This window comes from Trachypithecus francoisi, unplaced genomic scaffold (genome assembly GCF_009764315.1).
Source record: "Trachypithecus francoisi isolate TF-2019V2 unplaced genomic scaffold, Tfra_2.0 Lachesis_group0, whole genome shotgun sequence".
In the NCBI taxonomy this organism is placed as follows: domain Eukaryota; kingdom Metazoa; phylum Chordata; class Mammalia; order Primates; family Cercopithecidae; genus Trachypithecus; species Trachypithecus francoisi.
In genome coordinates this window covers 66,091,325-66,105,112 of record NW_022681453.1, presented here as the reverse complement: position 1 = coordinate 66,105,112, position 13,788 = coordinate 66,091,325, and the positions used below count along the sequence as shown (strand labels likewise).

The 13,788-nt window shown below is 53.7% G+C and overlaps 1 protein-coding gene across 4 annotated transcripts in view; it reads right to left on the bottom strand.

Moving 5' to 3' along the window:
* Positions 1–795: 795 nt before the first annotated feature.
* Positions 796–13,788, bottom strand: part of SEMA5B (semaphorin 5B) — a 121,339-nt gene continuing 108,346 nt past the window's right edge. For 3 of the 4 annotated variants that reach the window (XM_033211011.1, XM_033211012.1, XM_033211013.1), the window contains 12 exons: positions 13,500–13,707; positions 13,175–13,382; positions 7,035–7,152; positions 6,702–6,883; positions 5,096–5,239; positions 4,438–4,919; positions 4,092–4,310; positions 3,426–3,596; positions 3,174–3,323; positions 2,752–2,796; positions 2,124–2,329; positions 798–1,895 (listed from right to left, as the gene is read on the bottom strand). In XM_033211011.1, the coding sequence (XP_033066902.1) occupies positions 1,737–1,895; positions 2,124–2,329; positions 2,752–2,796; positions 3,174–3,323; positions 3,426–3,596; positions 4,092–4,310; positions 4,438–4,919; positions 5,096–5,239; positions 6,702–6,883; positions 7,035–7,152; positions 13,175–13,382; positions 13,500–13,707 (2,292 nt within the window). In that variant the 3' untranslated portion in view covers positions 798–1,736. Of the gene's footprint in view, positions 1,896–2,123; positions 2,330–2,751; positions 2,797–3,173; positions 3,324–3,425; positions 3,597–4,091; positions 4,311–4,437; positions 4,920–5,095; positions 5,240–6,701; positions 6,884–7,034; positions 7,153–13,174; positions 13,383–13,499; positions 13,708–13,788 lie in introns of all 4 variants that reach the window. The other variant, XM_033211014.1, reaches the window with a different exon arrangement.

Here is a 13,788-nt window from a genome sequence, read left to right as displayed (position 1 = left end):
AGTACTCACGTGCTTCCTGAGCTCTCGGATGGGGCTCCACCATGCTGATGACACTGCCATTCCAGTTGTCCCGGGTAAACAGGAAAGATTTCAGGAATGTTCTTTCCTCCTCCTTCCAAGAACCTTTAAGCTTCTTCTCTCCCTCCCCAAGAGCCTCTGCCTCCTCTACCACTAGGATGGCACATTTTACAGCCTGACCTACAATTAGATTCTGCTGGGAATCCTAGGAGAATTGATCCAGCCTATTAAGTCAGGAAATTGCTCTCTAAATTTAACATGTCAATCAATCTCATCCAAAATGGCAGCATTGATTTGGTGGGCTGAGGCTTTGAGGTTATCTTTATTTAATACAGCAAAAACTATATTAGGCTTCTCCCACCTCACAGACTTGCCTGTTTCTCAATTTTGATTTTATTAAACTCAGAAGTATAAATATCTCACAAAATAATTCTCATCAACACTCTCCCTCTGGACTCACACCCTGGAGCTATTGCCTGGAAGAGATGTTAAAGGAGCAGGCAGAACTCTCTCCTGTTTTGTTGCCTTTGGTGTACCTTATGACCCCACTTGTGAATTTGCTTATCCCCAACATCTTTTCCAAAAAGGGTGTAGGGCAATGTATGTGTACACTGTATGTATATTTCTACTCCACAAATGGAAAGATATCATCTATTAAACATAAGGCTACTTGGGGCATTTCCTCCGCCTTGAGAGACCATCTGCCACCCTGGTGCATTGCTCAGATTGCCTAGACCATGCAAGAGGAGCCCACGCACAGATGCACAGAGACATTTGGAGACTGGATATCATCTTTAATTAATAATGCCACAGCCCAAAGTCTTTTTTGTTGCTGTAGCAAATTGTGATTGTGTGTGTGTGTGTGTGTGTGTGTGTGTGTTCCTGAACAGATGAAGGGCCAGAAGAGACTCCCAAGCAGGTCTCAGCCAACAACTTTGTCGAGCAGCAACTGGAAGACAGTCTCCATAAAGACAGAGACCAGACTTCTGCCTCCTACGGCATTGAGCCTCTCTCCTGGGCCACCTTTCGTGCATTGAGGGCAAGGCTGAGGCCTGTACCAGCCCAGATTAGAGGACTTCTAAGCATAGGACAGCCTCCAGTTCCCAGTACTCACTGCCTCTGACCAGGGATGCCCTGGGTAGGGTATAGACTTCCAGGCAGAGGTGGACAACCTGCGCTGACCTTGGTCCCGTGTCACACTGGGGCAGCACCACAATGGCCCAGCCCTGGCAGAAAATCCAGAGCTACTGGAGCCACTTGATTGATTACTTTCAGAGATCATCAGGATGTGGCACAGGCCGTTTTTGGGGTCAGCTGGAGAAGGCCAGACTCAGCTTGTGGGGGCCACAGGAAGTTGTTTCCAACCCAAACCTAAAAGCCTGCCCTCTTGCCATCTCCATTCTTCAATTCCTCAAATGCCCAGTACGTCCACAGCCCAGGCATCGCAGCGTAGGGTCAGGGTGACAGTGGGTTGCAAGATAACCATGAGAGACCTGGGCTGAACTGGACCTGCAGCCATATGCCAGCCTGAAGCCAGCCCTCTCCCCCATGGTCAATGCCAGCTAGAGCTCTCTGAAGCCAGATGGGACCACCCACAGGCAAGGCAGCAAGTTCTTGGCCTAGTGCAGAGCGAGAAAACCAAACTGGCTCCACTGTCCCATCTCCACCTGCTCTGTGCCTTAGGAAGGCAAGGAGCCCAAGTCCCCAGGACGGCGGTATCAGCTGTTGGGGAAGCACCGTTGTCCAGGTGAGGCCTCGGGCCGGAAGCTATGTTTGTTCAGGGGGCTTGGGTAGTAGGTAGTCGTGTACACATTGGTCTGCTGCAATGGGTAGAAGTTGGCTCTGTCATCAGGGATCAAGTTATTCTTGTTCAGGGTCTGTGGGAAGAAGAAGGAACCAGAGAAAGGGGTGAGGGAACATACAGGGGAAGGGAACAAGTCAGGGCAAGGAGTCCAGAAGCCAGTCGAGAAAGCACACTCAGACTGCGGATCCAGTGCTCTGTTCACACCACCACTGCCCAGTTCCACCCAGCTGAGGGCCAGAACCCCTGCGCTCTTCACCCTGCCCTCCTACCCTGCCCTCTTCTTCTACAAGAAGGCTCCCACCTTGAACTCCATGGGTGTGTACTTTTCATTCTTCGGTGTGCCTCCACCCTTGTAGTGCAAGTGGTTGGGGGTGGCAGGATGGACCAGTGTGGACTCCTGGGACTGACGCTGGCAGTGCTGGCAAGACAGGTACACTACCAGGGTCAGGAGCCCAGAGCCCAAGAAGCAGGAGACGCCCGTGGCCACCAGGTGGATGAGATTGAACCCTGGGGGAAGAGAGGCAGGTAGTAAGATAAGGGCCACTGTGAAGAGGATAGACTCCTGCCTGCCTCCCTGGGAGCGAGGCTCTGAGGCATCCTGGAAAGGGCTCTGAGGCTGCAGCCAAAGGAAACGGGGAGGTTGGGGAGGCTGTCACTGGAGACCTCTTTCACAAGGCACCCTGTGGCTCAAGTCAGAGGTGGCAACCAGAGGGTCTAGAGTCAGATGACGGGATACAGACCGATCATGGCCTCCTAGCTGGGGGGCATGGAGGGAACTGCCCAGACCACCCTACACACCATCTCAAAGCAGTGGGGACCCCAACAAAGCTTGGCTGTCTGGAGCAGGATGTGGAAAGAGTCCAGACTTTGGAGTGGGGTGCTGGAGGGCTGGGAGGACCGCAGCATGAGGTAGGGCCGGTTTCTTTTACCTGCACAGTCAGTGGCATCCTCCATGCTGGAAGCTGGCAGGATGACTGCAGGAAGACCAGTGGACAGGGTGTCAGGGGCAGAGACGAGAGGAGTGGGGGACCCTGCAGGGTAGGCACAACCTGGGAGGATCCCTAGGTCAACTCCCAGCTGTACGACTGGGCGTGGAGCCTTCATTCCCCTCCCTCTCTCCCCAGACCCCACCTCTGAGAAGGGCTGGCCCATCCACTGGATGAGGAGGGCCCAAACCCCAAATGTATGCATGGAGGCAAATATGGGAGTTCTCTTTCCGCATCTCCTTCCCACCTATATGTTTCATCCTGTGCCCCCCACTCCCCACCAGGACACAAGCTTCAGAAGGAGAAGGAAGTTGGGAGTGCAGGCTGGGAAGGGTTGCTGTGCTGGTGCTGGCAGGGGGACCCACCAGGAATCTCGCTGTAGGGGCAGGGGCGGCTCTGGCTGCTGTTTCCAGCACAGGCGCTGGGCCCTGGGAGGAGCTCCTCACAGTGCCGGCTTCGGCTCTGGGCTCCGTCCTCAGTGCACGTACTCCACTCAGACCAGGGCGACCAGCCTTCTGGGGGTTGTGGGTAGGATAAGGTTAACTGCCCAGGGACCCCCTGGTGGGGATCAGAGGGCTCCATGGCATTTCCCAGCCCTGGCGGGATGTGCCTCGTACCTGGGCAGGCCTGTGTGGCACATAGTGCCTCCTCCGTGTGCAGCCCGAGACAGATGTCCTCACCTGGGGAGGGTGCAGGGCTGGTGCAGGAACGTGTGCGTTGATAGTGACCACCACCACAGGAAGCTGAGCATGGAGACCATGAGGTCCAGCAGGACCACGCACCCCGAACTGCAAGTGGACAGGGTGTGTGAGGCGCTGTAGGGCAGGCAGGGCCCAAGACGGTCTTCCACCCCATACCAGGCCAGGCCGCTCTGCCCTGAGCCACAGTGACCTCAACATCCACCTGATCCACCCGCCACCCAACAATCCACTGTTAGGGAGTGCCCCCACCCCATGCGGCAGGTGAGGGAAACGCCGGAAGCAGCAGAGACACCCGGAGGGAGACAGACCGACTCCACCTCCAATCAAACTTCTTACCTAACTCATTAAGAAAAGTGAAAAAAAAAAAGAACAGGGAGGATAAGTTGAGGCCCTACTCCACCGGAGTAGCCATTGCATCTATGGCCGGGGCAGAAATTTGCTCTGGGGGTCCCTAGCACAAAGTTGTCAGGGAGAAGGAGTCACCTAGGCATGGGGGCTCCTGGGTAGGCCTGGGGCGGGGGAGGGGGACCTCCAGGATAACAGGGTTTCCCTGGGCCAAGGATTCCTTCCGTGCAGCGTTACCTGGGCAAGCCTGGGGGTTGCAGTCCTGGTACTCGGCAGCATCGCCCACGCAGGGCAGGCCCCCATTGCGGGGCTCCGGGTTAGTGCATGTTCTCTTACGGACGCGGAAGCCTAGCTCGCAGTCCCGGGAGCAGGACGACCACGGGCCCCAGGCGGCCCAGCCCCCGCTCATCGTGTGCGGGGAGGTGCTCCCGCTGCGCAGGAGGTCCTCCACCAGGGCTGCGGAGGGGCTAAGCCTCAGCGACTGGGCGCCCGGCCACCCCGACCCCGGCCTGGGCCTCCCGCCCCCCCCTCCCCACCGCGCCGGGGCTGGGAGGGAGGAAGGAGTGGGGCGCTGGGGGGGTACCGTCGGTGTCGCAGGCTCCGGAGCCGTTCGCGGGGCAGGTCCTCGTCTCGGTCCTTCTCCTGCCGAACTGCAGGCCATGCGGGTCCGCCAAGGGCGCGCGGCAAGTGAAGCGGAACCGCTGTTCCTGCCGCGCCCCGCCCTGCGTTACGTTCACGGGCAGCCACGGCGTCCACGGCGTATTGCGCCGCACTTCGGGGCAGCCCTCGGGGTTGCACGTCTTGAACTCCTGCGGGTGGGGAAGAGGTGACTTTAGAGCCCCGCGGCCTCCGGGCCCGCCCTCCCCTCGGCCCCAGTCTCCCTCGCCGCGCCCCTGGCCCACGGCCCCGACCCTCACCACGCCGCAGCCCAGGCAGGAGTTGCCGTTCTCGCAGGCCCGACGCCGCGACTGCACGCCGCCTCCACAGTTGCTGCTGCACTTGCTCCAGGAGCCCCAGGAAGCCCAGAAGATGGGCACCGGGCAAGGCGTGTTCTCGTTACAGAACCTGGGGTCGGGGGAGCGGCGTCAATCCAAGGAGGGGGACCCCCTTCCCTGACAAGAGATCCCTGGGAATGCAAGACCGGAAAGGACGAGAGTCCCCGGAATCACGAGGTGAATCCAGGCCACTTTCTGGGGGGCCGGGAAAGTCTGGGACCTCAGAGCAAGCGTGTTCTCCCTCACCGCTCCTCCCGGCTCTTGCCCACGCAGATGCGGCCCCCGTGGCGTGGAGCAGGGTTGCTGCAACTTCGCTGGCGGACCTGGAAGCCGATGCCACAGGACGTGCTGCACAGCGCCCACGATGACCACGGGGTCCACGCCCCATTCCTGGCAGGGTGGGAGGGGACAGAGACAGATGCCCCTCTGAGCCCTAGCTTCTTAGATCTAGTCTATCTCTGGGCCAATGTATTTTCTATTGCTGTCAGAAAGAGCTGGACAGTGACATAGAAATATCTTCTCCTAAACAGGTCATCTCAGGCAGACTCGCTCATCCATCCATTCATTTATTCCTCCTTCAGACATGTATTGAGAGCCTTCTTCTATATATTAGGCTGTGCTCAGGACTAAGGACGTAGAGATAGGACATGGCCCCTACTCACAGGAGACAAAAGGGCAGACTTTAGAGAAGAAGGTCTTAGTCCCCTTTCCAATCTGCAGACTCCCTTTCAGCCTTCCAGGCTGGTCACAATCCTTGCACTGAAACCCACACTCTGTCCCCTGTACTACACTGCATATGCTTTGCTCCAGCCTCAGACACTGCGCACTCACGCCTACTCTGACTCCAATTTTCAAATCTGGGCTCTACCACTTGCTGGCTGTGAAAACCTGGGCAAGTTACCAGAACTTTCTGTGCCTCATAGTACTCTTAATTTTAAAGTAAGGATAATGATTGTATTCCTACCCCCATGAGGTTGCTGTGAGGGCTACATTAATGATGTGTATGAAATAGTTGTTTTAAGAGTGTCCAAGGCTGGGTGTGGTGGCTCATGCCTATAATCCCAGAGCTTTGGGAGGCTGAGGTGGGAGGAACACTTGAAGCCAGGAGTTCGAGACCAACCTAGACAATATAGCGAGACTCCTGTTTCTACAAAAATTTTTTAAAAATTAGCTGGGTGTGGTGTGGGCACCTGTAGTCTCAGCTAAGCAGGAGGTTGAGGCAGGAAATTACAGTGAGCCATGATCACAGCACTTCACTCCAGCCAGGTCAACAGAGTGAGATGCTGTCTCAAAAAAAACAAAAAACAAAAAAAGTGCCTAAAATTATGCCTTAGTTATTTTATGGAGTCGCCAGGTACCAGGCACTGTGAAAGCTCTGTATATACCTCATCTCATTTAACTCTCTCAACAACTCTTGGGTGGGTACTATTACCCTCACTGAGAGAAACTCAGAGTGGTTAGGTGGCTAGGCCACGGCCACACCTCCAGACAGTGGCAATCCGGGATTGGCACCAGGTTTGCTTGACTTGCCACCATCCCATGCTGTCCCTCATGTTTGGGATGAGACTTACTGAGGCTCACCTTTTTCTGGGAGTGGCCTCCATGTCTGCCCAGCATTCCTCTTTGCATCAAGAGCCACCAAGAGATAGAAACTTATCTCTCATTAGCGTGGAAACTCCCTCAGGGCTCAGGTTTCCTGCCTCAGATATTAGCCACCTCTCCAGTCCCCAACACAGCCCTGAAGTGGTTTCTGTCCCTCAGTGCAAACACCTGAGTGAGGGGGCCCCATTTCCCTAGTTCTCCCCCACCCCCGGTCCAAGGCAGATACCATGCAAGCCCTGTCCTCACATACCTAGAGCAGTTGGCGATGTGGATTGCTGGCCCCATGCAGTCAAGGCCCCCACAGCGGGGTCGAGGGGAGTCGCAGGATCGGACTCGACACAAGCAAGAGCCTGAGTTGTCCCCATCTAAGTGCTCACATGGTTGCCATGGTGACCAAGGGCCAAAGCCCCCATCTCGTGTCACATTCCGCACCTGCAGACACGCATGGGGGACAGTACCCCTATTACCCAAGGCAAGGGCAGGGAAGTCACAAGATCTCAGGGGATTGGGGGAATATTGGTGGGGAGTCATAGCCTGAATTGAAGGAGGGGTCTGAGATGGGAAGACACAAAGGGATTCTCACAGGACAGGCGGTGATGTTCTGGGTCCAGAGGCTCATGTTGGAGCTGTCCTCGAGCGTGCTGCAACGTTGCTGCTTCCCGTCCCAGCCACAGTACGGGTCCCGGGCCCCCAGGCATGCCCTGCCAGACAGATGTCCTGGGACTCAAGCCCACTGGCTTCCCAGCCTCACCTGTATCTCAGGAACACACCTGAACACTCCCCTCTGGGCACCACTTTCCATCCATTTGTCTTCCATGATAATAATGAAGTTCACACTGCTTTACTGTGTGTAAGGCATCATTTTAAGCACTTTATAAGCATGAATTAATTTAAATTCAGCACCCCAGTGAAGTAGGTACTGTTAATATCCCCATGTTATCTGGGGGAAACCCAGTGACCTGACCCAGGACTAAAACCCTCATCCTCCGGAGACTGCACATTTAAAAGAGACGGCACTGCTTTCCCCAAATATGGGTGCCCCATACTCCTCACCCACAGCCACAGGGGCAGATGTGGTTAACAGGAACCCAAAGAGGAAGTGCCTCCCTGACACATGCTATGATCATAGAGTCATAAAACATTATAGATGGAAAAAGCCTTACAGATGGTTTAATCCAGCCATTCTCAACCCTGGCTGCATATTAGAATCACCTGAGGAGTTTTCAAAACATACCAATACCCGAGCCCACCCCAATCAACACTCTTTGGGGGCGAAGTAGTGTTTAAAAGTTCCCTGGGTGATTCTAATGGGAGTCAGGCTGAGAACCACTGGGATCCCCTACACAGCCTTTTCATTGTACAAAGGCAAAGGGATAAGTGTTTTCCTGAGATCACACAGATCAGAAGTGGTGGAGCTGGGTCCAGACCTAAGCTTTTGACCATGCTTTTCCCCTCATACTTCTGCTTCCCATGGGAGGTTGTGTCTGATTTCACACACTGAATATGAGCCCATCCCTCAAAACACAGCACAGGATCAGCAGACACCTGGATACTGTCCATGGTCACCTGGAGCACCCACGTGCTTGTGCTGCTTAGTGGGAGGAATCAGAGTCCGGTGCTTTAGCATCGTGAGAATGAGCTCAAGCTGTAGGAGGTCACATCCTAGTTCTCGGTTCCTCAACCCCGAGGGCTGGTCTCTCTACAGTGGCCCCAGAATGATACTGGTTCACACACTGCTGCATGCCCCAAATGCCTCCACTTCTCATAGTCCAGAGCTCCTTTCTTCCTTTTCTCCTTTTGATGTCTTCGTGTCATTTTTTAACAGAAAAGTCTAACCTCCACTAGTAGGACTCCAAAGGGGAGAAAAAGTCTATGGCAATTATGGAATCAGGCTTTGCTATCCACTGCTAAGTACAGAGAGTATCCAATCCTGGTGCCAAAAGGAGGGTCCCTCTAACACTCAGCCCACTGCCAATCCTAGAGGATACCTCGATCCCTCTGGCTCCTGTCCCCAGCTTCCACCCCATTCTGAGCCAGTCTGCTAAAGAGGGTCTGGAGAGAGCACTAAGCAGGGACTCAGAAATTGGAGACTGGAAAACAGAAGAGGCTTTGGAGAAGGAGGTACTGGACTACAAAGAAGACGGAGCCTGGTGGGGAGTTTCACACCATTCTGTGAGTTTGCAGAGGGATCATCCCATTGGACAAAGGGAACAAAGATGCCTAGGGTTAAAGAGATATACCAAAAACAAACAAACAAGAAAAGAGCTAAGAGTTGCGCTTTTGGCTCCTCAGGGGTAGAATTTTTCTTATCTCTTGAAGCTTCAGGGAGAGTCACCTGTCAGGTGAATTCTTAACTTTCAGTGAGTTCAGTAGATCCTGTCAGGCCCCAGAGAAAAATGAGGTTAATTATACAAAGAAGGGTGGGGCTTCTCCTTGTCACCAAAGGAGGGCAAAGAAGACAGTACTATCCGCTGCTCGGGGCCAACCCATGGCCTCATATAAGCGAGGCAATCATGGGAGTCCGGTGAGTACTCTCTGGCCCACCCAGGAATCCAGAATACCCAACTGTTGCTCAGGAATCTGTTTATTCACTCAAGGACAATTTTGGTAAATTATACAAGATAAATGTGGTCATATTTTCGTCTGAGATCAATAGTTTGATTTGAGGGTGTTTTATCAGCAGAGTCCATCAAACTGGACATCATTGGACTGCATGCAACACATGTACACAAGTAGTCCCAGCAACCTTGGTTTTGAGGCTCTGCTTGCTGGCTGACATTGGGATCAAGAGGACTGCTAGCAAATTCAACCAATGAGAACTCAGTAAAGCCCACTCCGGACTTTATTTCCTTCAGCCCTCAAAAAGGGGCATCAACCTCTAGAGGCAGGGGATGTGTAATTTAAAAGTGACACAAATAAACTGGAAAAAAGAATTAGCCATAGCTAGTGACTAACAATAATAATAAACAATATTCTATCCATCAAAAAACTAATGTCTGCCAGCAGAGAAAATGGGTAAGGGCAGAAAACCTGAATCAGCCTATATAAGACAAATGCAGAAGATTCTGGAGAAATGCAATTTGCCTCTCACTCCTTCTTCCATCTAGAGCCTAACCAGTTTTACAGCAGGAGTTCCCAGTCTTGACTGCAAATTAGGATATCCTGGGCACCCTTTAAAAAGTGTAAGCAAACAAAACAAAAAGCCCACCCACCTGTAGTTTGGCTTTTTGGACTGGAATAGGCCCAGGCACTGCAATCTTCTAAATACTCCCCCGCCCCAGGTAACTCTGCAGAGTACCCATGGTCAAGAACTGCTATGCCAGGGGCCACTTTTGTCAAGATTCCCAAGCCAAGGGATGAAGTGTCTTGTCTTTCCAAACCATGGCAGAATAGGAAAGAAGAAAAACATGGAGTAGATGCTGGCTCCAGCCTCCTTTCTCCAAGCCCTCTCACCCCTTCAGCTTCCCCTGCCCTCAGATAAGTCCCAGAGAAGAGGATACCAGATTCTCCATGGACACGCCTGCCCTGCACCTTCCCTGGCAGCCTGAGGGGACGCTTGAGACTTCTTGGGGGCAGTGCCCGAGCTCTCTTCTTGTGAATAAAAGGGATAACTGCCTCCTTGGCTCAAGTGGAACCACATTTGCTGCTTTTGGCCAAAGGCCACTTCAAAGCTTACAGAGCAGGGAACGCTCTTAGGAAAAATGAAAGCTCCAAGGATAAGAGACTTAGAGTGTGTCTCTGTAGAAATGGGTGGCAGTTTATAGTTCTTTTCATAAAGGAGCCATCAGACCAATAATATATCACCATGTCTTTCTCTTTTTTTTCCTTTTTTTACTGCAGTGTCTCAAGCAGCCATTACAAAAAGGAACGGGTTCATTCCGTGGGCTCGCGGGACAGATGGATGGTGGAAGTTGCAGGCAGGCGAATTCCTGCACTGTAGTGCAATAGTCTCACAGTGGGAGCTGTCCAGGGTGGAAAAGGTATCTCTGGAGCTTGTGAGCAAAAAATAGCTGAGAGTGGGCCTTCCCTGCGCGCATGGGGCAGCCAGGGGAGATCTGTGAGTAAGTTGGGGGTAGAGGATCCCTCTCAAAGGCAGGGTGAAAGGCATACTGGAAGGAGGAAAGGGGTGGTTCATGCATAAAACACCCGCTTTGCAGAGCCAGTCAGCAGTTTATTCCCCAGCGTCCTCCTCATGGGAACACTGGTCTCTCTCTGGCCAGGCCAGGTCTTCGTGGTGCCCCATGGGGCTGAGATTCTCCTGAGTGAAAAGAGGCAGTTGGAGATAAGCCCCTGGATCCTGGGCAGAGGAGAGAGCCTGAAGAGGCCTCTGCTTACCCACCCTCATCTTCCTGCCAGTTTTGGAAGGCATGAGGGAAAAAGCATGAAATGTCTATCCTAGGACACAGTAAAATCTTGTGACAACACATCCCACAACAGTACAAATTCTAATATATTGTGGCAATTGGCTCCCAGACTCCTGGAGTGCACAGCTTGGTGACTGTGTGTACTTGCTGTAGCCATTTTACTAATCTTCTGATAATGTGACCTTGCATTTCATACTTTTTGGATTCACCTATAGTTTTTTAGCAGGGTTTTCACTATACACATCAAGGGCTTCTATCCCAAAGTCAGGAAACCAAACAGGATGAAAGCACCAAACTCCAAACTGATCTCTTTCTGCCTTGCTCCAGGGCAGGAGTGCAACAGGCACACTATGCAACCTCCCCAGCCCCTCTCTGCAGAATGTGAGCACAGGCCTCCCTAGCACACCCCACTGGAGCTGAACATCCCAGCGCCTTTCCTTCCTCCCATCCACTACAGGCCCCGTTCCTTCAGATCTGGCTTAGAGTCATACTAGCCCACGTGGCATCCACTTGCTACATGACAATGCTGTTCACCACTGTCTGGTTGATCTTTTCACACAGCCTGTGACTGCACTCCACTGCTCTAGGACCACTCCAGTGCTCACAGCCACAGGATTCAAGTCAAAATCCTCCCTTGGCCTTCTCAGTTGGCCTCAATCTAGTTTCCAGTGCCATTCCCATGTTTCTCCTGCACCAAACTCCTCTCAAGCCAAACAATCAGTCAACTGAAGGATCAGTCATGTATGGAAGGCCACGTTGTACCTTGGGCTGGGTGGGACTCGCTAGTGGAGTATAAAAAATACTGGGCCACTGGGTTTGCCTTTAAGGATTTACAACCTCTCGGAGAACAAGCCATATGTGAAAACCTGTGATTCATTGCCAAGTTGTCCTGTCTATATTCAGCAAGACTCCAGAGGGCCTAGGAGGCTGGAGAGCTCCTAAATGCATTTGGGGAGATGAAAAAGTAATAAAGATACCAGCTACCACCTGTGATTCACTGGACTGGGCACTTCATGAATACCAGTCCCAATCCTTACAACTCTGCCTGCGTTAAACATCATTTGTTCGGTCAAATGTCTCCCCGTTTTCCTGATGAGAGAGCTGAAGCTCAAAAAGATTCAGTTGTTCAAGATCATATAGTTAGTAGATGATGGAGCTGAGATGGAGCCCCAGGTGTGTCGGTTCCACCACTGGAGTCCTTCCCGCCATACCCGACCATGTCTCCCCACATGTCTGATAACAGGCCGAGGTTCTCTTCCCATCCAGATATCTGGAGATCTGAGGGAAGCCAGTGTTTGGGGACTATTTCTCTTGCCTTCTCTCACACCAACAGTCTTACAAAGTGCCCAGAATATGGTAGGGCTTAGTAAGTGTGTGGTGTCTTGTTGATGGAGCCCTGTGTTGGGGCTGAAGGGAGTTGGAGTGTCTGCCCTGAGACCCCCCACTCCTTGGCTGCATCACCAAAACCCACAGCTCCTCCTGGCCCCACCGGCCTCTGCCCAGCTCCTAGCACACTCCACTGGAGCTGAAGAACAGCCCTGTATCATGGATACCATTTGTCTTCCGAATCTTGAGGACAGATGGCATAGCCAGGACTCTCAGTTGCAAAGGCCACAGAAGCTTGCATGGCTGTGGCGATGCCAGCTTCTGAGTATCATGAAAATGAGGCGATGCAGCCTGGGAGAGCCTCGGGTGGTAGGAGTCTGGGCTACATTTCCATTTGGCTTTGGAATAGGCTTTGATTTCCCCCTTAAACACTGATGCCACAGTTGTCAAATCTGTGAATCCACTTGAAGCGATGGTATGAAGAACCAAGTTCAGAAGCAGTGCGAAGCCAGGGCAACTCCTCCACGTGGTGCCTCACCCCTGCCACACCTACAGCAGCCCTTTTTTTTTACCTCTTCTAAGGAAGGAAGGAAGAGGAGCAAAAACGTGGGGCTGACTCATAGCACCATCTCCATCTGCCCCCATATCCGGGCAGTAAGTCCTGTGGCTTCAAACATAAAGACCTCTCTGTACTGAAGGGACTGAGAATGAATCAAGTGGGCTAGAGATGGTTGACTGACCCTAGCTATGTGTTTGACAACAGAGATAAAAACAGCCACCCACCAAAATTCCCTAAGCACACACTTCCTCCAGGTCCGTACCTGCAGGAGATTATCTCAGTTAACCCTCACAAAAACCCTGCAAGATGTTTTACGAGGAGAGAACCAAGGTTCAGAGAGGTGGAGTGACTCGTCCTAAGGCACACTAGTGGAGACTGCAGGGACCGACCCCAGGTCTCCCGGGTCCAAAGCCCCGCCTCTTAAGCCCCGCCTCCGCAGTGGGGGCCTCGGGAGTCGCCCCCGTCCCGGCTTACCCCTGGCTGCGGTAGGCGGCGCACCTCTCCAGTGGGACCCGCAGGACGCCGTCGCTCAGGCCCACGAAGAGCGCGCGGGCGCTGTGCAGGATGCGCAGGCTGCGCAGAGGCTCGCGGCGCCCAGGGGGCAGCACGTGCAGCTCCTCCAGGTAGCAGCCGCGGACGCTGCGGCTTGCCGTGGACAACGCCTTCAGGATGGTGCCCGACTCTGGGGGGGAGGGAGAGCCAGACCAAGGTGGCCTTGAAGGCCCCGGAAGCTTGCAGCCCTGCCCCAACCCTCAACCCACCCCCGACCCGCAGTCCAGGTTGGGCCGGGCCGGCTCACCGGTGCCAATGTAGAGTACATGGTAGAGCGTGTCTTTAGCCTGCACCAGGTCCACCACGAGATGTGAGAAGCGCACGCTGTCCTGGGTGACACAGGGCTCGGGTGTCACCGGCTGCACGGCCTCGCTCATCAGGAAGAGGCGTTGCGCGTCCTGCAGGCTGCGCTCCGTCAAGTTCTCGTTGGGACCGGTCTCAGGCAGGGTGCCACACTGCCGCGGGGAGCCAGGTCACACGCGCCCGGCCACCGGGGCTGCAGCCATCCCCCGCCGGCTCCCTCCTACTGGCAACCC